The following is a 26,875-nucleotide window of genomic DNA, read 5'->3' as shown; positions in this document are numbered from 1 at the left end:
CACATTTAAAAAGGTAGATTTAATACAAAGACTTATCTGCAAGGTGAAGAGGATCCTATCTAGTTTTACAGAATGCCCTGAGTTTTAGGGGCCAATTGTCCCAAATGAGAATGGGTGCCCTTCCCAACACTGGAACTCCTGTTGGGGAAGGTGTGGCTGAGGCCACTGGCTGGTGATACATTCTGGGTTGTCTAATCCAAATCTGTTTACCCCTGAACCAAGTGTCTTGGGGTGAACAGAAGCACTTTCTGGAAGAGGGCAGGGGGCTGAGCTGCTAGGTGGGTGGGTACTCAGGGAGTCCTGTATTAGAAACCCTGTCTTTTTTTAAAAAAATTTTTAAAGTATTTATTTATTTATTTATTATGTATACAATATTCTGTCTGTGTGTATGCCTGCAGGCTAGAAGAGGGCACCAGACCCCATTGCAGATGGTTGTGAGCCACCACGTGGTTGCTGGGAATTGAACACAGGACCTTTGGAAGAGCAGACAATGCTCTTAACCTCTGAGCCATCTCTCCAGCCCTAGAAACCCTGTCTTATGTCACAAAGACTTTAACCGATTAGCCAGGATGCCCACTGTGAAGTGGGCAGTGCCCCTGGATACCCCGTTCCACTGCCTGGCATTCCTGGGGTTAAGAATCAGAAACAAGAACCCAAACAGAAAGCCTTCCTCCTACAATGGCCTCTGAGCCCTCTGCTAATGAAGACTACACACGCCTACAGACAAAAATGGTTCAGGGGCCCAGCCTAGCATGGCAGAACAGAAGGGGAAGGTTGGCATTATCAAAATCCTTAGATCCCACATTGTCTCCAGTTTAATAGGTTGGCCCAATCCTAGGACACGCATGATAAGCCTAAACCATCTGGGCAGCATAGATTGCGGGCACCCAACATAAAGACAGACATGAAAGGGCCACGATAGTCTGCCCTCAGGATGCTGAGTAGAGAAAACAGCCTGCTGGGGGATCAGTGTGAACTCCGCTTCCTAGCTGCCACCAGCCAGACACTGCTGGGCACCAGGCTCTCCATTCTCCAGATGAGCAAACTGATGCCCCTGCAGGGGAAGCCAGGATGCCAGCCCCCAAGCATCCAACTCCACACACTCAATAAAAACCTCCCTATGCATCCCAGGATGGTCCTCAAAAGATTCCAGGCAGCAGGCGGTAGGGCACTGCGGCCGTGTAGCGCTCCCAGTCACGGCCATACTTGTTGGCACAGCGGTGTTCATCACGGAGGCAGCGGTGGGTGAGCAGGATAGTCATGTAGATGATGTAGAAGTAGGGGAGAAGGTGGTTGCCACCGCACGCCAGGCAGTAGGCTAGGCTGCCCATCAGGTCACCAGTATAGTTGAAGTGACGGGCCACACCCCAGAAGCCTGACACCAACAGCTTGGTGCGGTGTTTCTGCCCATCGGCTGATGTGTAGGAGCACTCGATGGCCTTTGGCTTCTTGCCCCAGATGAGGCAGCGCCCATCTGTCCTGCGGAACAGGTCCTTCTGATGGTTGGTCATTCGGAAGATATAGTAACCCACCAGGCCAAGCAGCAGGATGCCCACAGCATTGGGAGTGGAGAGATGAACAGGGTGGTACACCAAGTACAGGCCCTGTGGGGAGAGAGGGTAAGAGGGGAGAGGTGAAGGGTAGCCCATCATGGAGCGCAGTGGGCTTCAGTGTGGCCTGAGGAGGGTAGACCCTGGCCCTGCTCCAGACACACGTTTCCTTTTCTGTTAAGTAAGACACACAGAGCCAGGCATAGTGGCACACACCTGGAATCCCAGGACTCAGGGGGATGAGGCAGGAGGACCGCAGTTCAAGACCTGCTTGGACCGTTTACTGAAACAGCATCAGACCTTGTTTCAAAATGAGCAAGAAGGGAGGGCAGAAGATGTGGCAGTTGCTTAGCATGCACAAGGTCCAGGGTTCAACTCCAAGGACTGGCAAGCAGAGGGAGACGGGGGGGGGGGGGGGGGGGGGGGGGGGGGGGGGGGGGGGGGGGGGGAGGGAAGGGAGGAGGAAGGGCGAGAGAATACACCCATGGCACACACATGCAATTAGGCCCTAGGGTGTACTGTTTTCTCATGGTTCTGCAGTTGCTGCCTTCTGTGCCATGAAGACAACCGTGTTTGTATCATCATAAGGGCTAAAAGCTGTCTTGGGATCACCACTGGTTGGAGTTGGTAAACCACATACTGTACAGAAGTAAACTACACAACATGTAAGATGATCTGAATATACTGCGACGAAAATTGGTTCTATTTATCAGCTTGGGCAGACCACTGTGCACATATGTGATCAACCCTAAGTTGTGGAGGAGACTAGCATTTACTTGTTTATTGTATGTGCATGCATATGTACCTGAGCACACACGACTCAACCAGACAGAAGAAAGCGTCTGGTGTCCTCTGTCACACTCCACCTTCTCCTTTGAGGCTGGGTCTCTCCCTGAACCTGGGGCTCAAGTTTCCTTGGCTAGGCTAGGGGCTAAAAAGGCTCAGTCATCCTTTTGTCTCTGCTCTATGGTTACAGGCATGAACAGAACTCCAGTTTGTTCTCTGGGTGCTGGGATCTGAACTCTGGTCCTCCTGATGTCACAGTACACACTCTTAAGCCCTGAGGTTCTTTCTCCAGTTGAGATTAACATTTAAACAAGCACTGAGCAAAGCAGATGAACACCCACAATGTGGGGGGACTACATTCAATACATTCAAACCAGCCCCCCTTGGGAAAGGGGGGTGCTGCCAGTATGCAATCTTTTATTTTGAACTGCAACAACAGCCCTCTCCTGGCTTCCAGACCCCCACTGAAAAGTTTGGGGCCTCCCAGGACCCATGTTCCTCAAGAGACCCCAGACACAAATACAGAATAAGAGTGCATCTATATATATACACATCTCAAAGCCATATGCCTATGCCCCAGAACACAAAGGCCGGGTTCCAGTATGCTCCCATGGACACCCAAACTCCATGGTGCTCAATCCCTTCATATGATACAGGTATATAACAGATGTGGTATCCCAGTACTCAGGCTGAGGCAGGAGGATTGTAGCTCAAGGCCAGCTTCACTTCATGGTGAGTCCAGCCAGCTTTGGCTGCAGGGCAGGCAGACTACCTCAAAGTAACAAAAACAGGTCTGGGGAGATGGCTCGGCAGTTACAAAGGACCAGATTTGGTTCCCATCATCCATGCGAGGCAGCTTACAACTGCCTGGAACTCCAATGCCAGAGGTTCTAGAGCCCCTGGATTCTGGGGGCATAAACAAACACACTGACAATGAAAAAGAAATCTAAGATAACAAAAGAACAAGGGACAATGTAGTATTGGTCTACACTACACAGGGTTGTGCACATCCTGCTATAAACGTGAAGTCACTTCTAGATTAACCTCATTATCTACAATATACTAAATAACAGAAATGTGGAATTGTGTATGGGGAGCCTATTAAAACATAAATGCTGGCCAGGTGGTGGCAGAGCAGGAACACGCTTTTAATCCCAGCACTGGGGGGCAGAGACAGGAGGACCTCTGTGAGTTCAAGACCAACCTGGGCTACAGAGCGAGTTACAGAACAGCCAAGGGTACACAGAGAAACCCTGCCTTGAAAACAAAATGTAAAGGCTCAGCAAACGATTGCTGGACCACACTATTTAGGGAATACTGACACAGAAAAAACTCCATGTCCGTTCAGCACACAGTTTGTTTGTTTGTTTTGATATAGTCTCATGTAGCCCAAGCTGGCCTTGAGCTCATTACGTAGCTGAGGGTGACTCTGAACTCCTGATCCTCCTACCTCAACCTCCCAAGAGCCGGGATCACATGGTGTCCAAGAAGGCCCAGCAGCAAGTTTTTAAAAAAATTCTTCCAATGCATGTTTGTCTTAATCTATGGACCCCTCATTGCAGAAGCCACTGTATCCTGAGGCTGAAACAAGGCCTGCTAGATGGAAAAACTTGTGTAAGCGCAGTCTCTGCTACCAGTTCATACACTGGCACTGCAGATACAAGGGGGTGACCCATGAACAGGTGCCCAATCAGTGGAAACCCTGACCACGTGAGCTGCTCACGGCTGGTGAGGACCTGCAGTCAGTGTAAGTCTGGGGCTAGAACCTGTCCACGCCCTTACCCTCCACCCCTCCCCTTCGCTGGGCACAACTGCTTTCCCAGCACCCCTGCACAGGTAGCCAGGCCCCTTCCACAGCCTATGTCACCATCAGCTCCGCGACCAGCTGCCAGAGGCCCACCTCACTGATGGCCGCCTGGAAAGACCAACAACAGCCTTCTGTGCTGCTCTGAACTCCTTCCGACCTCTGATGAGCAGTTGCATGCACTAGTACCACGGTGCCAACATAGCCAAAGGGTGGGGATTAAGACATCCAGCCCAGCTAGAGCCACTGCCGGCCACCCTGACGGCTCCATCTTGTCTGGACGGCTCCATCTTGTCTGGTTGAGTTGGGGTTCTGCCCCGACTGCAGGGATGACTAAGGACATGCTCACATGGGTGCAATCCCAGGTCATCCCAGGCCAACTACAGGTGGCTACAATGGTTCAGCCTAAAATGCTTCAAAAGCCATTCCACCCCCTCTACTGCTCAATTTCTGTACGGTTCTCAGCAGCTCTCCAAGCCTTACGTGGGCTAACTTTGTCCAGCTGTGACCATGTGTGCATTAGGAAGGCAAGGCTAAGCTACAGTTGGCAGGTCAGGTGTGTTAAACACACTTTTAAAAAAAATGTACTGTGTTCTTGAAACACCACTGAGTACTTTTTTTCTAAGATTTATTTACTCATATATTTTATGTATATGAGTGTTCTGTCTTCGTGCACACCTGAATCTGATCCCATTACAGATGGTTGTGAGCCACCACGTGGTTGCTGAGAATTGAATTCAGGACCTCTAGAAGAGCAGTCAAATGCTCTTAACCTTTGAGCCATCTCTCCAGCCCCCTAAGCACACTTTGTACTTATGGTACTTCCAGTGGAGAGTGGGTGAAGTGGGAACCAGATCCCATGATGGGTCAAGCATATCTGTGACACGAGGAACTTCCCCCTCATGGGAGACGACACTGGTCCAGGGAGCTCCAGGGACTAACACCCTGGCAAGCTCAGCATGTGTGTCTGCTCAGGGTCAGCCAGGAGCAACTGAAGACAACACAGGCAATGAGGCTGGTCGCCCTGTCCCACCGCCCTGGCTCCTCACCTGCAGCGTGTAGAGGTAGGGCAGCCATACACAGTCACCCCAGCCCAGGTACCACCCAAAGTGGTCATGGCAGATGTCGATGGTCTTCAGGTACCAGGTTTCGTTCCAGAAGAAGTCTAACACGTAGATGGCCTGCAAGACAGAGCCACCACTGTTACCACCACAGCCCCATGCAAGGGAGGGATGGGCAGTCGGGATACTGCTAAGCAGCTTGGTTACTGTGGGGTTGGGAGCAATCAGTGGGGTGGAGGGGCCACTGCCCATCAGTAGAAAGGGCTCCCACCCATAGCTCCCATAGGTGACATGAGATGTGGAGTTCAGCAGAGGTGACTCAGGATAGAAGGACTCAAGGACTGTTCCTGAGTGATAGACACCAACAAAGACATCCACAGGGTGAGTGTCCCAGGTTTAGCTGCGGTCCGCTGCCCCTCAGAATGACACCCCCAATGTGTCCAAGGAGACTGAGGTCCATTCACAGAGATAGGCAAACAGCAAAGATCCTGCTTGTCACTCAAGAGCACATGAGGTCATGAGCCTGAGACACAGAGAGTCTTCCAGAGACTCAACTCATGGCTACCTGCATAAGCAACAGTTTCAGAGCACCCTGCCCTAGCCGATCCCTTATAAAGGGGGAGTGGCACCTCACACAGGCATGCTGGGATTTGCCCACAACATTTGCCTAGCACAGTCCCAGCATCCCGAGCCTTGGCTGTGACAAAAAGCTGGCTTGAGGTGCCCAGACCCCAGTGCTCTGTGGAAAAGTGGGTCTCTTCTGCATCTAGCTCTATGTCCCAGGACAAGAGGAGCTTCATGGAAGACCATAGAGAAGACCCCTCCCTGAGGTCCCGGCCACATCACCCACTCCTCGGGTCCATAAGTGCAAATGACCAGAGCCCACCGGTGGAAGGCAGGGACCTACCCCATCCAGTCTGGTCCCACTCCAGCACAGTCAGCCAGCCTAAGCTGTGCCCATGGCTTCCTGTTGGTCTCTTCCTCCTCTTCCTCCCACCTGGCACCCTGAAGCCCTGCTGGACATACCACATCCAGGCCACATCCCAACACCACTGGGCATTTTTTCTCACTACTTTTTAAAATTTTTTTTTTTCTCTTTGCACATATTTTTTATGTGGTACACGTGTGGGCACAAACATATGTGGGTGCACGTGCCTGTCTGTGATTGCATGTGTGCACAAGTGTGTGTGTGTGTGTGGCCAAAGATTGAAGTCCTCCACCTTCTTCACTGAGGCAAGGTCTCTCAGTCAAACCCAGAGCTCACTGGTATGTTAGTCTCATTAGTCAGCCTGCTCTTGGGATCCCCTGCCACTGCCTTCTGAGGCAGGATTACAAGCGGGGCCACCAGACCCACCCAGCATTGACTTGGCTTCTGGGGACCCTAACCCTGGTCTTCATGCTTTTAGGCAAGTGCTTCAACCACAGAGTCATCTCCTAAGTCTTGTTGCTGTTCTTAAAATAGGATCTCACCTCCTGGTTCAGGCAGCTCTCCAAACTAAATATGTAGCACCCAGGCAGTCTCTAACTCACAACAATCCTCCTGCTGCAGCCTCCTGAGTGATAACTACTTAGAAGTGGATGGAAATCCCCAAAAGGGCCTATATTGGTCTTACCTGACCATAAACTCCCCAGTTCTCAATGCTTTGGACAGAGGCCTTTCCTCAGTGTCTTAACCTCTCCCACTATGCAGACTACACAGGCCACTGTTTGTGCCTGAACCACGCCTATGGTCCCTTCTCTAGCTGGTTAACAAAGCCCCCGTACTCCCAGATCCTATCTGAGTGCAGTCCCTAAGGGAGCCTGACTGCAGGCCAGACTGTATGGTGTCTACCCTGTCCCTCCTGGGGCTAACACGGGGGCACAGGCATCTATGTAATGGTAGATTCTCAGCATGTGCTCACTGTTACCTGGAACCAGCTCAGAACAGATGGCATGCTGGGAACACTCCCAGAGCCCAGCAGGTGCAAAGCCCCACCCTCCCTGGCTGTAAGCACACTAAGTTACCTGCAGGATATTGACCAAAAGCATAGAGTTGGTCACATGACCATAAAGCTCCTGTTGCTTGGCAGCAAAGGACAGGTTGATAAGGGTCCAGGCCACAATTCCTGGGCGTCCATTGAAGAACAGCTTGAAGTCAAACCACTTCCCAATGCGGGGGTTGAACTCAATGCCCATCATAAAGTTGTAGAAGAAATTGCCTGTGAATTTGCTTAAAAACATCAACAAAGACATGTTAAAATTTATTCTATATGTATGAGTGTTTTACCTGCATGCTTGTCTGTACAGTTATGTGTACAGTATCCTCAGAGGCCAGAAGAGGGCATGGGATGCCCCGGAACTGGAATTACAGACAGTTGTGAGCTGCCATGTGAGGGCTGGGAAATCAAACCCAGGTCTTCTGCAAGAGCAGTCAGTGCTCTTAACCACTGAGCCATCTTCCCCTGCCCTCCAAAGACACATTTAGTCAACTAGCACATCTTGTGACATGTGGCTCATCCAGCTTTGTGGACACCAATGTTCAGGAGCCGGCAAGTGAAGGAGGCAGCATGGATGCAGCTGTGACTGCAAAATGCTCCCGCAGGGAGAATGTGGCAGCCCTGCCCACAGCCCCACATCTGCATTTGTTCTCACGCACAGTGCACCATGCTCAGCAGAGACACAGAACACAGGCTTAAGAGGCAAGTGTCCTGTGCTCATAGCCTAAGCTCCAGGGCCCACGTTTCTAACTGCTCCACAAGTTCAGTGACCCCTCTCAGTCTTGGTCACCTGGCCCCACAGCAGCCCCCTTATCCCAGACTGGGGCAGAGAATTGGCTGAGATAATCTGGATGGAGACCCTTCCTAGGTACAGCCTACTGTGCATGCACAGGGATTACTGCTAGCTAGCTTAGCAGGTTCTCATGTCTACTTCCCACAGTCGGGCTAAGCAGAAAGAACTAAAACATCACGTCTGCCGGGCGATGGTGGCGCACGCCTTTAATCCCAGCACTCGGGAGGCAGAGGCAGGCGGATCTCTGTGAGTTCGAGACCAGCCTGGTCTACAGAGCTAGTTCTAGGACAGGCTCCAAAGCCACAGAGAAACCCTGTCTCGAAAAACAAAAACAAAAAAAAAAAACAAAAACAAAAAAAAAAAACAAAAACAAAAAAAAAAAAACATCACATCTGCCAAAGCAGCAACAGCTCTGGGAGCCACAAAAGGCAGTACGGCAGGAACCTGCAGCGCAGGGAAACATAAGTCACACAGCATTCTCATCTGAGGCTGGTTCCCCAAAGTCAATCCAACAGCTAAGGGGGAGATGCACTGTTCTCATCTGGATTCCCAGAAAAAATTAAAAACTCCAGAAGACCTCACCAAATATCTGTCGATGGGTGAATGGATGGGGGGGGGTGAGTAGGTGGAAAGATGGGAGGAAGGGTAGACAGATAGATGGATAAGTAGATGGGTGGGTATATGGGTAGACAGGAGGGTAGGCAGATGGATAAATAGATACATGAGTGAGTGTACGATAGGTGGATGAATGGATGGGTTGGCAGGTAGGAGGATGAGCGCATAGATAGATGTGATAGATAGGTGGGTGAATGGGTGAACAGGTGGGTAGATGGATAGATAAATGGTTGTGTGGGTAGATGGATGAGTAAATAGAGGATAAGTGGGTGGGTGGGTGGACAGACAGATGGACAGATGAGTAAATGGATGGGTAGGTAGATGGAATGGAACTGATGGTTGGCCTCTAACTCAGTTTCCCTGAAAATGCTTTAAGCAAGCAGGGCTCTCCTTGGAAGGAGCTACAGTAAAAATAACAAGGCTAAGGCTATTTCACAAGAGATAATCCAAAGAAGGAGACAATAATCTACCTCTGCCTCAGTCAGTTGTCCTTCTGGTTTAACTACTCCCATGATAGCCTTGGTTACCTCTAAAGCAAGAAAATCCAGACTTTCAAATGGCTGATCCAAGATCTTCCGTCTCAGGGCTTCTCCACTTGTCTGCAGAGGAGCAGACAACCCCGGGTGGAGGTATCCACCATCCATGCTAGGCTTGACCAGCCGTTGAGGAACTTACCAGTCTTCAGCATTGGTGGGGAACAGGTAGCCCTTGATCATTGCAAACGTGGACACAGCATAGCCCAGAATATTGGCACACCACAGCAGTGGGATCCAGTTGTCAAAGATGATGGTGGGGGAGAACCAGGTTAGGAGGTAGGCATTCAAAAACCAGAGGAGGTGAGTGATGAGCCAGGCTTGCAGCCCGTTCACTTCATACTTGTTTACAACCCCTGCAGAAGGAGAATCACACAGAGCACCCTCGGTGGACCACACGGCCTTGCTGTGTACCTGCCTCACACCCTACCTGCTCCTTGGCCTCTGCCGCTGTAGACCCCTGACTGGAGCCCCCAGGTACCATTCCAGAAGGGGCATCTTCTGTTGAATACCCAGGCTTTCAAGCCAGTGGCACCCCTCACACGGTGAGAAAGTGGCTGTTCCTGCTATAGCCAGAGTGGGGAAACCTCTACGAGATTCTTCTTGAGCTCTTTAGGTCTGTAAGGTGTTGGGAAGGTCAATCAAGTGGCAGGTAAGGCAAGGCCAACCCTATGTCCTCCCAGGCTCCACTTGTGCTTGCTGCAGTACCTCTCTGAGACCTCTCGGCTAGAGAAACAGGTAGGATTCCAGCCCATGACATTAGTGTATGAAGCTGGGCTCCTTGAGGGTTTTTAGAGATGACCCATGGGTTAGTGGTAAGGCTGGGTTTGCCATATCGTTATGAAGTAGTGAAGTAGTGGCAGCAGAGTCAGGGACGGCACTGCTGAGTGAGGAAGCTGCCATGTCTATAATGGAATGGATGCTTAGTGGATCCCATCCAAACTAAATTAGTTCTTGTCTGGGACGTAGGATGGGAGAACTCTGGGAACCAGGGACACGGGGTGGCTAGGGCAAGACAGCTACCAGCTCAGGGGCAAAGGTTACCTGCTGGAGTTATGGCACCTTCTTGGACACCTCCCACATAGCCTGGCAGAAATCTGTGGCATAAGTCAGGAAGCCAGGAGTAAAGAAGCACCTAAAACAGAATTTTAGTTGGAAAGATTGGCAGCCTGTAGGGGATAGCTGTGATTTGACCCGGTCTGGTTTTATTGGACAGATATGAACACAAGACACAAAGCTCAGTGCTCCAGGAGCGAGGCAGGCTTCCCGCCAAATGTGTAAAATCCTACCCCTGGCTGTAGCCTTGTAACCTTCCAAGTCGAACACATGGGTCCTCCCAATCCCTTTTTAAGGCCATTTAAAAGCACCAAGATTCCCCCATGAGACCTGCCCCCCCCCCCCTTCAACATCACTGTTCAGATCATATAATATGTTCACAAGCCCTGGCAACCATTACCACAGTTTGATCTTAGAATTCTACCAAAGAGAACCCTAGGATGGGGGAAAAACAACTTGGCTGTAAAGAGCACTGGTTGCTCCCCCAGAGGACATGGTTCGATTCCCAGCACCAGCACCTACATGGCAGCTCACAATTATCTGTAAGCCACGTCCCAGGGATCCTCTGCCACACTCTTCTGTTTTCCACTGGGTACTACATACATATAGGAAAAACACCCACACACATAAAATAAGTAAATCTTTTTTTTTTTTGCGGGGGGGGGGGGGCAGACATTGAGACAGGCTTTCTTCTGTGCAGCCCTGGCTATCCTGGAACTCACTCTATAGACCAGGCTGGCCTTAAACTCAAGAGATACACCTGCCTCTGCCTCCCAAGTGCTGAGATTAAAGGCATTTACCACCGCCACCCAGCAAAATAAATCAATCTTTATTAAAAAATGTTTTTAATTTTAAAAAAGGGGACACCCTGTTCCCCTTGTCAACTGCCCCCAGCAGTCCCTGGTAAGCACCAATCCTTCCAGCCTGTGAGAATGAAACATCCTGGATGTTTCACATCAATGCAAATACTCGGTCTGGTCTTAGCGTCTGGCAGTTTCCAACACTAGTCCAAAGAGCAGCCTGTACCAGAGCTCATTCCTTTCCATAGTCTAATAGTATTCGACTTATGGAAAGACCACGTTATTTATCCTGTCCTCCACTGGACAGCTGGGCTCTTTCTATGCTTTGGCTCCCATGACTCGTGCTATCCTTCTCACCCAGAGGCCTGGGGAAGGAAAAGGAGGGGGACCCTGGAGTGGGAGACAAGTAGTCTCCATACAAAATTCTGCCTGGGAAAAGCAAGTTGCCTGGTGTTTCATGCGGTTCCTTTACCCTGCCCAACACCCAACCTGTGAAGGCTGCTCCTGCTTAGTGACCTAGTTTAGGTCAACGAGGCTGCATCACAGACAAAGACACCATTGACCATGACTCTCTGGCAACCTGTGGAAGCAGCAGCTTAGGTCTCATTCACTGCCTGATAGGCCATGCTGTTGATCTACAGTCAGGGGCTGGAAACCATGACGGTTACAAGGTGACACACATGTTTCCCCTCTATATAATTGATTCTAGGCAACTGCTGCATCCTGAGAGTGGGAGCACCACTGGGTTAGAAGTCTGCTCCTCTGACAAGACCCGAGCAGTAGAGCACCTTCCCAATCCACCGCACCCAGCCCCCAAGGCAGAGGACCAACCTGGAAGCTGACCCACAAGGTGTACAGCTGGGCGGCTTTGGCTGTCACAGGTGGTGTCTTGGCCCAGATGTCTGCCAGACTAGCACGACCGGTGGCTATGTCCAGTGCGGGGGTGGTCAGCGAGCAGCTGTACTGGTCACACGCCATGACGAAGTAGTACACGATGAACGGGGCGAAGAGCAGCAGGAAAATGATGCTGGCCAGGGAGAACCAATCCACTTCCCTGAGAGAAGGACAAAGGGCGGTCACCATCAGGCCTCCTGTTCTCAAGCCCCCCCCCCCCCCCCCCNCCCCCCCCCCCCCCCCCCGCCAGAGGACGTACAAACTTCCTTCCATCCTTGGGAGCCCATGATGGAGATTTTTAAGATACCCTCCCAGCCCTTGAACCTCACAGGGGCCTCTGAAATGTCCCTTTCATTCCTTGGGCCCTATGGAGGAATCTGAGATTCCCCTTTGTCCCTCAGACCCCATGGCAGGGTATCTAAGACACCCTTCCATCCCTTTGAGACTCGCTCTGTCCCTGGAGCCCTACAGGGGTCTCTCCAATCTCCTTGGGCCACATGGGGGGTCTCCAAGGTGTCCTTGTATGTGTGGGACTCTCCACACCACTCAGAACCTGATGGGCAAGGATATCCATTCAGCAAACTCTCCAGCCAAGGCGGGTCACTCATGTTGCTCCTGTGTCATCACCAGAAGGTGCCCTATCTGTGGCCATGACAAAAAGCCCAGACATGAGGGCAGGGGGCTCTTCATGACCCTCAAGGTCAGTAGCTTTCTTGGTCCTTAGCCAGGGAAGACTCTTTAATACCCAGGTACTCACATGGCTCAATGGCAGAGAGAACACCATGACACCAACACAGGGTCCCTAGGTTGATGGCAGGGCTCCAGATGGCCCTTAGACCATCTGAAATACCTAGAATCCTGGCAGAGCAAGGCAGAGGAAAGTCGCACACCTGACCTCAGGTGACAAGTTGCATTTAAAACATAGCACGCTGAAAAGATCTCAGAAGTTACCTTCAGGCCTTGAGCACTGGTGCTTATGAGTCCTCTCCCTAAGATAGCTCAGGATATACACCCGGGATATCTCAATATACAAGGGGAAAAACTCAGACATGAGACTACTTCCAGCCCAAGCACTCCAAAATGGTTTCAGGGTCTTCGTTTCAATACTTTATTTTGTAGAATAGGAAACAGCTTATCTTTCATTTGTCTTTAAATAAAATAATGTATTTTTTTATTCTAGGTTCATAACATCCCTGAAGTTGAAACCCTTGAGATCACAGTTCACCCTCTAGCTAGTAAAACACGTGAGCCCCTTACCAGGCACGGCCCCATTGTCCTTGAGATTCAGCCTTGCCATTCAGACTCTTGGTTTTGGAGGCGTTGTGCTGTGATTTGGAAGCCATCAGGTCCTGAGGAAAGAGGAGGGTCTCAGATTGTTCCAGAAAGCCAGACCCCCACCAGGACTTGAGCACTGATCACTGATCAGAACAGGCGCCTTTTACAGCTTCTCAGTACCTGCTCACCCACACCAGATTCCAGGGGCGGGGGAGAAGGTGCTTTAGGCTCCTCCCTCCAACCAGGCCTCCCCACCTCTGACCCGGCTCATTAATTCCTTTCCCAGCTGTGGCAGATGTCCTTCTTAGGCAAGGACTCGCTCTGTCTGCCACAACCCTGCTCCACCAGACTCCGCGAGAAATCTTCACCATCTTTGAATATGACTCTTGGCTTTCCTTGTAGTGCCCACTACATCCTCTGCTCTGAGCATGCTCAAAGGCTTCTTGTTCAGTACTAGTATGACAGGCCCCCTTCTCAGTAGACTATACCATCTAACAGCAAGCAGCTTCCATCCTGGGTAACTTGTTCCTTTAATTTAATGCTCACAGTGCAGGCATGCTTTATTTGGGTTCATGGATGTGCACTGTCCGCCTCCCTCCAGTAGAAGGCAGCTCCCTATTCATCTCTCCGCCACCAGGGCCTAGAACAGTAAGTACCTTGGGGGACACTTCAGAGATAAGGTCTCCAGGTATCTCCCCCACTCAGTGCTTCCCCGTCACCTCTAAAACAAGTCTAGTTTGTAAAGTTTTAAAAAGCCAGGGATTTAAAATGCTATCGTAAAGCCCACAGAGGGACTTTAAGTGGAGAGCGCCCAGTCAGTAAAGTATCTACTGTGCAAGCACAAGGACCCCAGTTCAGTCCCCAGCACGCACATGAACCAAAGTTCAGGCTCGCCAGCAGAGGCCCTGCAATCCCAGTGCTGGGAAGGAAGCAGAGACAGGAGGACCCCTGGGATTCTCTGGCGGGCAGTCTAGCCAAATCAGACAGCTGGAAGTTCAGTAAGAGATGCTATCTCAAAAGCTAAGGTGGGAGAGCCAGGAAGAACACCCAACATTGACCTCCAGTGGCCTCCACATGAACACATATTTGCACACATGCAAATACACACGCATAAAAGTCATCAGAGAAAACAGGATTAGAGCCATAGCAGGGCTGGCAGGATGGTTCAGCAGATTAGAATGCTTGTCACCAAATCTGACAACCTGAGTCTGATCCACAGGACTACATGGCAGAGGAAAAACAACTCCCAGAAGTTGTCTTCCGGCCTCCACTCACACACTCCATGGCACATGTTCACACACACACACACACACGATTTTTAAATGTAATAAAAATTTAAAGGGGAGAACAGTATGCTTAGATATCTTGAGAGTCAACTGAATGAGAGGCAGTAAGTGGAAAATTCTATAACAACTTTTTTTTTTCCTTGACTAGAATTCTGTTCCTTCCTGGGCTTGGTGGCATAAATCTTTAATCCCAGCACTCAGGAGGCAAAAGCGGGTAGATCTCTATGAGCCTGAGGCCAACCTAGCCAACACTGTGAGTCCTAGGCCAGCCAACACTAAATAGTGAGGCCCTGTCTCAAACATTAAAAAAAAAAAAAAAGTTCATTATGGAATAAAACCAGCACGAGACCTAGAAAATGGATTCAAAAGAGCTGCTAAAGGAGTTGGGGTTGGAGACATGGCTTGGGTTAGGAGCACTGGCAGCTCACAACCATCTGAAACCCCAGTTCCAATGCCCTTTCCTGGCCTCCATGGATACTGCATGAATGTGGTAAACAAATACGTAGGCAGGTAAACACCATACTCATAAAATACATAAAACAAAACCGCCAAGGGAAAATGCCAGAGCAAGGGCAGATCCTGGGATGCTGGCTACACATCCACCCCCAGTGATGGGATTACAGGCACCTCTGCTGTGGACTATTATCTTAATTATGTAAAGGTGTGTCACATTTGTTTCTGCTGCATTGGTTTAATTATGTAAAGATGAGGTGCTGTTTCACCTTGCCTGCCTAAGGCACCTGACTGAGCTAGGCAGAGAAAGGATAGGTGGGGCTGGAGGGCAGAGAGAAAAAACAGGAGGAAAACTCTAGGCTCAAGAAGAATGAGAGGAGGAGAGAAGGAGGGAGAAAGAAAGGGAGATGTCCAGGGCCAGTCAGTCGCCAGCCACACCCGCAGTAGGATGAACAGAATGAAAGATAAAAAGCCCCAAGGCAAAATGTAGATAAAGAGAAACACGTTAATTTAAGTTATAAGAGCTAGTGGGACAAGCATAAGATAAGGCCGAGCATTCATAACTAGTAAGAAGTCCCATATCATGATTTGGGAGCTGGTTGGTGGCCCGAAAGACAGCCTGATACACACGTGTCCATTCCAGGCTTTTCTGTGGTTGTCAGGGTTTTGAACCCTGTTTCTCACACTAATACAGCAGCAAGCAGTCTTACCCAGTGAGCTGTCTTCCTGGCTCCTAGGACTAACTTTCATAAACAAACAAACAAACAAACAAAAATGTTTCTGACATCTTGATTTGTTTAGTGAGAGACTATCACTGTTCTCAAAATTTACATTCTCCATGGTGAAAGGTACTCTGTCACGTAATGGGAGGGAGAGCTGCAGCGGCAGGGACAGCTTCTGCAGCAAGAGTGGAGCACGAGACAGCCAGGCCCCTCGGTGCAGCCCTAACACACTGCAGGGAGGCTCTCCAGGTACTCCCTGCTTATACCTGTAGAACGGATGTAGGGAAAGAGAATTGCCCCAGACAGGGGTAGGATTCTGAGGTTCAAGCACTTGCCTGCTCAGATGCCTAAGGACCAGAGTTTGGCTCTCTGTGACCCACACAAATGCCCGATAAGCATGGCAGTTCATCTGTAATTCTAGCCCCAGAGAGCAGAGACAGGATTCCCACGGCAAACTGCCAGTGACACTAGCTGTGTAAGAGCTCCGGGTTTACCAGAAAGACCGCCTCCTGCCTCAAAGAAAACAGAGAGCCCCTGACAAACCCCAAAAGCATGTGGTGTATGCATGTGTGTACACGTGCACGAAGGACACTCAGAAAAAGAAAAGCGGGCTTGGGAAGAGGCCTGCCTTTAAGAAGTCCTTGCTCTCCGGCAATTCTTGCCTCAGAGCCCGTGCTGCCTGGATCTATCAGCCTGCTTTTGACAGCCCATCCCCGGCAGCTGTCACTTTTTTTCTTGCCCAGCAGCACACACAGTGCACATGGCGTGTGAGCCCATTTGCAGTCCCATGCAGCAGCCAACAGTGCCCCTATCTCCTCTATCTCTGGTGCCTACACTAACCACAGCAAACCCAGGGCCACGTGCCCACACGCCTTCCAGGAGGCTCAACGGAGGAGAGTAGCATTCTTCTGGCCCTGATTCACAGATAAGCCCCGAGGATATAAAGCTTGGCACCAACACTACTCTCTGATAATCTAACATGCTAGAAAATTGCGAAAGCCAATGAGGAAAGAACTTCAGACCTTGACACTGAAGACGCTAAACCACGCTGCCCACGGAATGCACCATCTTTCTGGGTTTTGGGAGACAGGGTCTTCCTCTGTAACCTAGACTGGCCTAGAACTCACAGCAATCTTTCTGTCTCAGCCTTCCTGTCACTGTGCTCCACCACACCTAGCAATAACATGCATCTTCTAGGATGAAAAAAAATAAAGAGCTGACAAGATGGTTCAGTGGGTAGAGGGGCTGACTGTTGAGGCTGACAGCCTGAGTTCAATCCTGGGACCCCGGTGGTAGAGGGAGAACCAACTCCTAAAGGTTGTTTTCTGACCTCTATACACTATGGCATACCTCCTCCCTCAAAAAAAAAAAAAAAAGTAAATGGAGTGGAATTAAAATGCTGTGGCTCAGTGGGTAGAGTTGGTATGTGCACACAGTCTGGGGTTCCATCCCCAACAGGACATAAACTGCGCATGGTAGTGCACGCCTATAACCCCAGCACTTGGGAGACAGAGACAGGAGGATTAGGAGTTCAAGACCAACTTGGTCTACATGAGACTCTGAAAAAATAGAAAAGTAAGTATTTTGAATTTATTTGGAGGGCATGTCTCTGGCCACACCTCTGTTGCAGGTACCAAGTTCTGTGGAAAAGTACAGCCTGTGCAGGGCAGCTGGGTAGAGGGGCCCAAGGGTCCTGAGCCTTGTAGAACAACCAACATGTGACTGGTGCACTCATTTCTTCATTTGGAGGCTGCTTTGTAGAGACTGTATTTTTATCTTATCTGTGTGGGGTTTTGCTTGCATATATGTCTGCACCGTGTGCATGCGGTTCTCACGGAGGGCAGAAGAGAATGTCAGGTCCCCTGGACCCGCAGGAGTTAACAGTGAGCCACCACATGGGTGCTGGGCATCAACCCCAGGTCCTCTGCGAGAGCAGCCAGTAATCTTTTCCACCTCTCCAGCCCATTCTTCAGTTCTTAAAGCAGTGCCTCACTGCCACTGCCCATGCTCACAGACACTGTGAGCGACATAATTACCTTTGACCTCTGGGCCAGAGGTTTCACAAGAATGAAGCTGTTTTTCTTAGAAGGGCTCTTGACATGCCCAGGCTCAGAAGTCCCCCAAGGTCTGCTCAATCCTCAGCCGCATACAGAGATACACCTTTGACAGAGGCCACCAAGTAACCAGGGAGCGGAAATGTCAATTCAAAGGCAGGTAAGGATCCACACTGCACGTATCAAGTCCACTGCTGATATCAAGCAGAGGACAGGCTCAGGGCTTGTCACTCAACATGCAACAGAGAGGGAGCACTGGAGTACGCGTGGGTGGAGATTTTCATAGAGGCTCAAAAGTGCTGAACTCAGCACAGGCAGGCCACAGATGTTAACAGATTCCATAGAATGCTGACAGCCACACCTGCACATGTAAAACCATCCTGGCACTCCCGGGAGTCGTCTGTCCCTTACCCTGAAGCTGGCACATTACCATGGAACATAATAGAAACCACTGAGATGCCAAAAGAGAGTAGCTCAGAAAACAACCTGGACTGGGAACCAATCTCTACAGGAATGCAAGAGAGTCGGGGGCAGATTAAATGTCCCATGGCACGTAAGTCTATGGCCCCGAGGATTTGTGTTGATCATCATTAAAGACAGATGAAGACAGTTCCCTGGTGTTCCACTTGAAACCATTGGACCAGGCACGGTGATGCTCGTCTTTAATCCCAGCACTTAGGAGGCAGAAGCAGACAGATCTCTGTGAGTTTGAGGCCAGCCTGGTCTACATAGTGAGTTCCAGGTCAGCACAGCAACAACAGCAACACAAAACAACAACAACAAAGCAAACAACAACAAAACAAAACAAACAACAATAAAAAAAAAGAAAAGAAAAAAAGGAAATTATATGACCCAGGTCAAGAAAGCCAAAGGCAGGAGACAGTCAAGGGACACACTAAGCCACCATCCATACACAGCAACTGGAAAAACATCCACAAAAGTAGATCTGAGGGGAGGGGCCTCTCAGGGGGCCAACATCTGAGATGGAAACAACCTGTAGAGAAAACTACTGCTCCCAGCATGGCTGGTTCTAAAAGCAGAAAGCCTGTGACCTTGAGAGGTGACACTCGGGACGGAGGAAGGTGGCAGGTCTGTCCTTCTGGATGGTCATGTAGCCTTGAACTTGCTGTGTAGCTGAGAATCACCTTGGATTTCTGACTTTAGCCTTCACTTCCTAAGGACTAGGGTTATAGGTGTATGCCACTACAGCTTTTAATTATTATTATTTATTTATCCTGTGGAAGGAAGCATGCGTAGAGGTCAGCAGACACCTACTAAATCAGCAGAAAGCACAAACCCGCGATGCTGAGCCATACAGACGAACCTTCCAGTTACGGGGCCATGGCAAACCAAAACAAACCTTTTGGTATCTCTCATGGTTTCTGCAGGTCAGAAATTATGGGAGGATAGGCTGCAGGGGAGTGTCGTGGAGTAGTCAGCTGTACATTAGAGCCTTAGGTGCCCAGACTCCCCTCTCGCAGGCCCATAAGGACTGCTGTGGCCTACCTCACGGGTGGCCTTGAGGCAGTGAGCACACTCCCAAGGGCAGTGCTGGGAAAAGGGGAGCCTTTCAGACCTGGCCTTGGGGGATATGAGACATCACCAGACCTTAGTGGCCACAGCTCAGTCATTTCACATCCTGAAGGTGCAGCAGGAAGGTAGGGCTAGAGAAGCTGCTGCTGGGGCTGTCACAGGCGACACACCCCATCACCAGCAGCTACCAAGAGCCGGGTGCCCAGCCTAAATGAAGAAGGAGCAATGTCACACCCGCCTACTTCACAGACGAGACGAGACAGACTGGGGAAGGGAAAGGCAGGGCAATATGCTGACTGCCAACACGGCCTAGGAGGCAAGGCTGGGTCTGAAGCTCCACTTCTGGCACACTGGGACGCAGTGGAGTAATGATGACATGGCTAACTTTGCATATCAGATTCCAGGGACCTTCCACGTCACTGGAATTTTCCAGAAGCAATAGGGTGTCCTATCTGGAGATTTGTGACCCTGGGTATGGTGCTGGATTTTAAGACGAAAAGGCAGTGAATCCTGGAAATGGGTGAGTGGTGAGAAGCGTGTCCACCTGCCATGTACTGAGAGGAAATTACCCTGGGAAATGCGCGGGGCGGTGCCAGCAGGCAGATGCAAGGACTTCCTGCAGGGCCTTGTATGGACACGAAAACTTATGTCACACCCACTGACAATCACCAAAGAAATCAGATGCTCTGGCACCTAGTGCCACAAAAAGCCGGCTCTGCAGGTGTCAGTGGAGGCCAGCCCCTCCCTATCATGGAAGGACTCAGAAGACGAGGGGTTCCACTTGGATCCTCCAGGAGCATCACAAATGGGGGCAAGTTGAGCTTTCCTCTCTTTTTCCGACAGACGAGCTTCTGTAATTAAACGGCCTCTGTGAGTCCACTGTGCCCCACCGCTTTCCCCAGGTCAAGTGAGGCTAGCTTCTGGAGGGACCCATGGCTGCAGAACTCTGACCTGACTTGTCTTGAAAGCTTGGGGTCCTGTGGAGGAACGGCAGTTCCTGAAGCCCCCAGAAATAAGCATAAGCCCAAGGAGGGAGGGAATGACCTGTCCCCCATCTCTGATTCTTTGGAATTTCTGGTTCTAAACAAAGCCACAGGCTCTCTGCTTTACAGAAGTTCCAAAATAAACGCCAGACGTGAAACAAAGTGTTTTCTCCTCCCAAGTCCATCTCAGGCCTCATTCCCTCCCAGACTGTTTCGCGGATTATCCTTTACACATCCCTACTGGGCCACCTTTCTGTCCAAAAGCTGTTTTTTTACCAAATTTTCTGGCAGCACGGCATTACTGTACCCTGCCCGGTGAACCTCTTCCTGGCATGCAGACCCACTATGTCCTTCGGCTACTTTCAGGAAGATTCTATCAGAAGCAGCTCAAAAAACTGAAGACATCCTATTGTTTGAATTCTTCCTGAATTCAAACAATTTTTTGATGGTTGAAAACCCATCTTGATCTTCAGGGCGACTGGGAACTCTCCACAACCTGGGGAGGCCAGATATGCCTAGAGCTTCCCAGAACCCTCATGCCAGCAGACAATCCATCTGTCTCCTGGGAGAATAACTGGAATCGTTCAGCTTCTACTGAAGAGATTCACTAAGCTGTACAAACCCTGGGGTAGGAGCGTAGGCCAAGGGGTGTGTCTACATTTGCCTCTATTACACCTGAGCATTGACAGGTCCCCCAGGGAGCTGGGTCCTCATCCCACAGGGCATGGCTGCCTCTCCTACCCACAGGCCCCAGCTAAGCAAAGTAAAGCAAGGTCCACCGCCATACTTGCTCGCAGGTTCACCTACCTATCTGAGCAAGCACCTTCCCCCGCCGCCGGGCCCACAGTCCTCTTCCCCAAATACACATCTCTCCAAACTCGAGCACGTAGCCCCCTCTCCTGTGCACATGCCCCCGATCTGCACACTGGTCTCCTAACCTGCGCACACGCCCCCAAATCTGCAATCTGTTCCCCAATCTCCCCAAAACCTGTGCAAACGCGCATGCCCCAATCGACAAACACATGCAGTTCACAAGCACATCCTCCCATCTCACACACCGCTTCCTTTGCTGAATACTTGCCCCCCCACACACACACAATCTGTACATACGGCCCCTTCTCCTGAGCTCTCGACGCCCCCCACTTCCCTGTCTGTGTGCACGGTCCCAATCGCGGACTCTGTCCTGGTCAGTGCACGCAGAACCTCACCTGCTCGCGTAGTCCAGGCGGTTGACCCGCGCTCTCCAACCGTGCCCCAAGTGTCTGCCTGAAGCTCTGCCCCCAAGGTGACGTAGTATCACGGAAGACCAATTGGAAGTGAATTTCGCGAGCCGCGCTCGGCGATTGGTGAAGACAGTGAGCTGACTCGGAGCCCACCAGGCCCGCCAGTCGGCGGCGGCGGGCTTGAGATTGACAGCAGGGCCAGCCCCGCCCCGCCCACGCCCTTACACCCCCGCCCCCGCACACACCCCACTCCTCGCAAATATGGACTCCACAGTGCAGGCTCGGAGCCTGCCCGTCCCAATACCTCAGTTTACCCTGCTGCAAAGCTCCTACCTAAAGGAACATCTGGTGCACAGTGGTGGGACCAGGAGACGTGACCAGCCCCGCAAGGAGGGGGCAGCTCGTGGAGGGGTGCAAAAGGCTGAGGCCCTAGCCTGACAGCCCAGCAAGGCTCCCTGGCAGGCAGGATTCAGTCTCACCTTGGTCCCCAGGAAGGTTTTTGGGGAAAGTCCAATCTGCATTCAAGGCCCCTGAGCCTTAAAATAGCAACTTTGAACAGCTGCCTAGGTTTCATTCTTTCGTTTCATCTCTTTCCTCCCCGCCACCTGACATTAGTTAGTTGTAGTACCCTCACTCCGCTACCCCCCTTCGCCCCCGCCCTCATCCCCACCCCCAGCCAGGGACAGTTTCCTCTGCTGCCATAACAAAACTAACGGAAAACATAAATGACTTCAGCACTGTTAGCCACTGTTGGTGCCCCAGCTGCCCAACAATGTCCTATGTTGCTCTTTTCTCAAACCCCGGGATCCAGTCAGGGTACACATTTTATAGAATAATAGGTTATGCAGACTATGGGGTGGGAGCTGGAGAGATGGCTCAGCAATTAAGAGTACTCGCTGATTTTCCAGAGGACTAGGGTTACAATCCCCAGCACCTACATAGTAGCTCATCCATCAGTAACTTCGGTTCCAAGATACCTGGCAGCCTTTGCATACATACATACACACATACATGGTCACCCCTGGAATTGGAGTTGTTCCAGCCAAACTGTGGGTGCTGGGAATCGAACCTGAATTCGATTAACAGCCAGTGCTCTTAATCTCTGAACCATCTCTCCCACCCCAACCCCCCCTTTTCTTAATTAATGAGTAAATAAGTGGACTGATACTTTGAGACTGGTAAATACAACGTTCCCAAGCATCCTTTGACCCTGGTGACATAGCATTCATTGAGGACACTGGGGGGCATCAGTTACTCTTTGGTACAAAAAGTTGACTTGATTTCATCATCCCTTCAACTTTATTATTAAACTATTATTTATTATTTGATAGTTTTCTATCAAGAATTCAACTCTTTAACTTTTGAAAATTTTTAAGAATTAAATGGTGACGAATGCCTATAATTCCAGCACTAGGGAGGCACAGGCGAGCTGATCTCTGAGTTTGAAACCAGCCTGGTCTACAGAACAAGTAACAAGACAGCCAGAGCAACACAGAGAAACCCTATGTCAAAAAGACAGAAAATATATTTCTTATTTATTACTTTAGTGCAGTGGTCCTCTACCTTCCTAAAGCTATGATCCTTTAATACAGTTCCTCTGTTGTGGTGACTCCAACCATAAAATTATTTCATTGCTACTTTGTTACTGTAATTTTGGTATTGTTATGAATCATAATGTAAATATATGATATGCAGGAGATCTGGTTGAGAACCACTATGTGTGTGCTCATTTGGAGGGCACATACTGTAACCCGTGTGAGGAGGTCAGAGGACAATTCTGTGGAGCCAGTTCCCTCTTTCTACCTTTATGTGAGTTTCAGGGATTGAACCCAAGTAGCCAGGCTTGCGCAGCAAACACTTTCCCTGCTGCTCCATCTTGCCAACCGAAGCCATTAAGTTACTTTTATCGGGGTGGAACAGTGGTTTTTTTTTTTTTATTTATTGACATTATGTTGTATGATCTCATATTTGACTAGTGCAACCCTTTCAAATTGGATCGTGTGCGTGTGTGTGTGTGTGTGTGTATCAATGTGTGTGTGCACCTGTGGAAACGAGAGGCCTATATCAAGGGTATTTCCCTATCTCTCTTCATCTTGTCCTTTGAGATAGGGTCTCTCATTGAACTTGGGTCTCACTGATTGACTAGACTAACTAACTGGCCAGTGTGGCTGTTCTTGAATGACATGCCTTAGCCTTCCTTGAGAGCAGTACCAAACCAGGTCCTAATTGTCTGCCACACAATGTGCCAATCACTGGAGGGAGTTTTGCAAGGCAGCTGGGGGTAGAGCCGGGCAACCGAATCTTCAGTCTACTCCTGCAATGTAGGATTAATGGAGTAGGGAACAGGGCACTGAATGGCATTCGGAAAGGATGGAGGTGAAATGGAGTGTGGTCTGTGTGTGCATTGTAAAAGCATGGTTTTAGGGGCTGGAGAGATGGCTCAGTGGTTAAGAGCATTGCCTGCTCTTCCAAAGGTCCTGAGTTCAATTCCCAGCAACCACATGGTGGCTCACAACCATCTGTAAAGAGGTCTGGCACCCTCTTCTGGCCTTCAGGCATACAGACAGAATATTGTATACATAATAATAAATAAATAAATAAATAAATAAATAAATAAATAAATAAATAAATAAATGCATGGTTTTAATGAGAGCGTATGTTCAGAATGGTTGTAGCTTGATCTAAGATTGGAGTTTTCAGCCTTCGAATAGCAAAAGGTCACCCATCAGTCGCCCAGGTGGGCCCACGTCAAGAGGTGGGGTGTGTGTGTGTGTGTGTGTGTGTGTGTATACCTATGCATATAAGCCAGAAGGCAACTTGGGTGTCATTTCCCAGCACCTGTGGGATTTTGTTTTGTTTTGTGGCATGCTCTTACCAGTATGGACCTTGTGCCAAGTCGACTAGGCTGGCAGGCTGGAAGACACCAGAGACCTGTGGTCTCTGTTACCCCACAGCTAGGATTATGAGCAGTTGCCACCATGCCAACTTTGTTTTGAAACTGGTGTTCTAAGAATCGAACTCCTACTTGCAAGGCAAGCGCTTGTCCAACTGAGCCACCTCCCCAGTTCAAGACTTAAATGGTTTTGATAAAACAACAGCAAACTGCCTTGAAGTCCTTGGAAAGTAATGTAGCAGGCGCTAGCCTCATACTGCACATCTCAGAGAGGTCTTCTGTGGCAACAAGCAGATACAGTGGAGCTATGTGACCTCCAGAATCAGTCACGTTTAAAGTCTGATTCAAAAAAAAGCCACACAGAAGGATCCTTGGGGAGGGGTATCTCAGGAGTTAGAGAAGTGGTAAGAACAAAGGTTCTCAGAACACTTCCCTAATACAGGTGTTACAGCTGAGGGGAGAGGCTTCCCCAAAGGAGGCTGTCTTAGTTAGGGTTTTTTATTGCTGTGAAGAGACACCATGACCACAGCAACTCTTATAAACAAAACATTTCATTGTTGGGGGAGGGTTTCCTTATAGTTTCAGAGGTTCAGTCCATTATCATCATGGTGGGGAACATGGTGGCGTGCAGGCAGACAGGGTGCTGGGGGAATAGCTGGGAGTCCTACATCTTGCAGGCAACAGGAAGTCAACTGATTGTCACACTTGGTGAAGCTTAAGAAAAGAGACCCCAAAGCAAGCCCCCACAGTGACAAGAGACACACTTCCTCCAACAAGGCCACACCTCCTCCAACAAGGCCCACCTCCTAAGAGTGCCACTCCCTTTGGTGGCCCATTTTCTTTCAAACCACCACAGAGGTGTTGCTACTCTGAGGGGGAATGTTTCCTCAGTGGAGGTGTGGCTTCTCTGAGAGGGAAAGTTTCCCCAATGGAAGTGTTACAGCTCTGCTCTGAGGGGAAAAGTTTCCCTAATGCAGATGTTACGACCCTGAAGGGAAAGGTAACCTGGCTGTCAGGAGCCAGAGAATACCACAAACAATAACCTCACACAGGAGATTATTTATTGGAAGAAACACATGAGGGTTGCCGTCTCTCCTCGAGCAGCAGTGAACTGAGAAGGAGATTTCCGGGGTGGGGATTGGTGATATGTCAAGCCAAGCCAAGAAGTGATGGGATTTTATGCTCAGAGATTGGTGGGGTTTGGTCGCTTTCCAAAGTGGACTTAGACCTTTTACCCTACAAGTTCAGTTTGCCTCAGTCCAGGCCAGTAGAGTTTGTTGTCTGATGGTAGAGACAAACCTTCCCTGAAAATGGTTCCCAGTTTCCTGAGAGTTGCTTCTGTCAAAGACTGACGTGCGCAGACAGGGCAGGGTAAAAAGTCCAACCTTACTTCTGGATTTTGAAAAACCTACGACCAATCCCTGGGCTCATCCCAAACCCAGGACTTGAAATCCTACCAAATATCACCCTGGAAATCTCCAATCTGGAAAACTCTGCCCCCAAGAAACCCTATATAAAGCCTGCCTCCCCATTCAGTTCTCTACTTCTTATCTGAGCAGAGGCAGCCACCCTCTTACGTCTTTCCCAAGAAATCTCTTATGTGAGGTTTGTTCCCACGGTGTGACTTCGTGGTATTCCTTGACTCCCGACTGCCAGGATACTTTTGCCTTCAGAGCTGCAACACTTGTCCTGGGGATCCCTTTCCCCTCAGAGCTGTAACTCTTAACACACAGGGCCTCCCCTTCACAGGTGTCCAGCTGAGGCTGCACCCCATCCAGCAAGGCTCTGTTCTAAGAACTTTCTTGGAATGGCCTGAAGGGCTTGAATTGGCTTTTGTCTGAGGAAAAAGGGCTGAGGAGGAGGGACCTGACCCGGAGAAGCATCTACCTTGCTTGTGTGCAAGAGGTTCAGGGATGAGAAAGGGCTCCCTCCGGGTGACTCAGGCATAAATACGGGAGTGTTTACCCAACTGTGCTGCCTTGTTTTTGTTCACAGGACACAAACCAAAAACCCTTGGGAAGAGGGAACTTCACTTGAGGAACTGTCTCCATTAGATTGGCCTGTACAGAAGATTGAGGCAGGTTTTGTTCGTTTGTTTTTTTCCGAGACAGGGTTTCTCTATGTAACAGTCCTAGCTCTCCTGGAACTCGCTTAGCAGAGTAGGCTGGCCTCGAACTCACGGAGATCCGCCTGCCTCTGCCTCCCGAGTTCTGGGATTAAAGGCAAGCGCCACCACATGAAAACATGAGGCATTTTCTTAACTGTTTATAGATGGGGGAGGGCCTTGCCCACAGTGGGTGGTGCTACCCCTGGGCTGATAATCCTGAATGGTGTTAAAAAGCAGGCTAAGAAACCTTTGAAGCAAGCCTGTATGCTGTGGTCAACCGTCTTTGGGCTCTGCTTCCGTCTTTGCCTCAACTTCTCTACATAACAGACTATATGGCCTATAAGGTGAAGTGAACCCTTTCCTCCCAGCTGCTTTTGGTCGCGTGTTTATCACAGCGACAGAAAGCAAACCAGACGCCACCTTTGGTAGCAGGAACGAGCCATTCATGATATATCAAAATCAAGCCTGGCAAAAGCGT

At 50.0% G+C, this 26,875-nt stretch overlaps 1 protein-coding gene across 1 annotated transcript; it reads right to left on the bottom strand.

The window, feature by feature from the left end:
* On the bottom strand, positions 1-21,453 carry Dhcr7 (7-dehydrocholesterol reductase). Its single transcript, XM_050137435.1, has 8 exons — positions 21,383-21,453; positions 13,126-13,217; positions 11,806-12,028; positions 10,163-10,253; positions 9,261-9,474; positions 7,206-7,410; positions 5,190-5,321; positions 1-1,604 (listed from the first exon to the last, which is right to left on the bottom strand). The coding sequence occupies exons 2-8, from the start codon at positions 13,209-13,211 to the stop codon at positions 1,140-1,142; spliced, it is 1,416 nt and encodes a 471-aa protein (XP_049993392.1). The 5' UTR covers positions 13,212-13,217; positions 21,383-21,453; the 3' UTR covers positions 1-1,139.
* Between the last annotated feature and the right edge of the window lie 5,422 nt (positions 21,454-26,875).

The sequence above is a fragment of the Alexandromys fortis genome, unplaced genomic scaffold, assembly GCF_014885135.2.
Source record: "Alexandromys fortis isolate MF-2015 unplaced genomic scaffold, M_Fortis_MF-2015_v1.1 scaffold_3, whole genome shotgun sequence".
In the NCBI taxonomy this organism is placed as follows: domain Eukaryota; kingdom Metazoa; phylum Chordata; class Mammalia; order Rodentia; family Cricetidae; genus Alexandromys; species Alexandromys fortis.
This window is presented reverse-complemented; position numbering and strand designations above follow the sequence as displayed.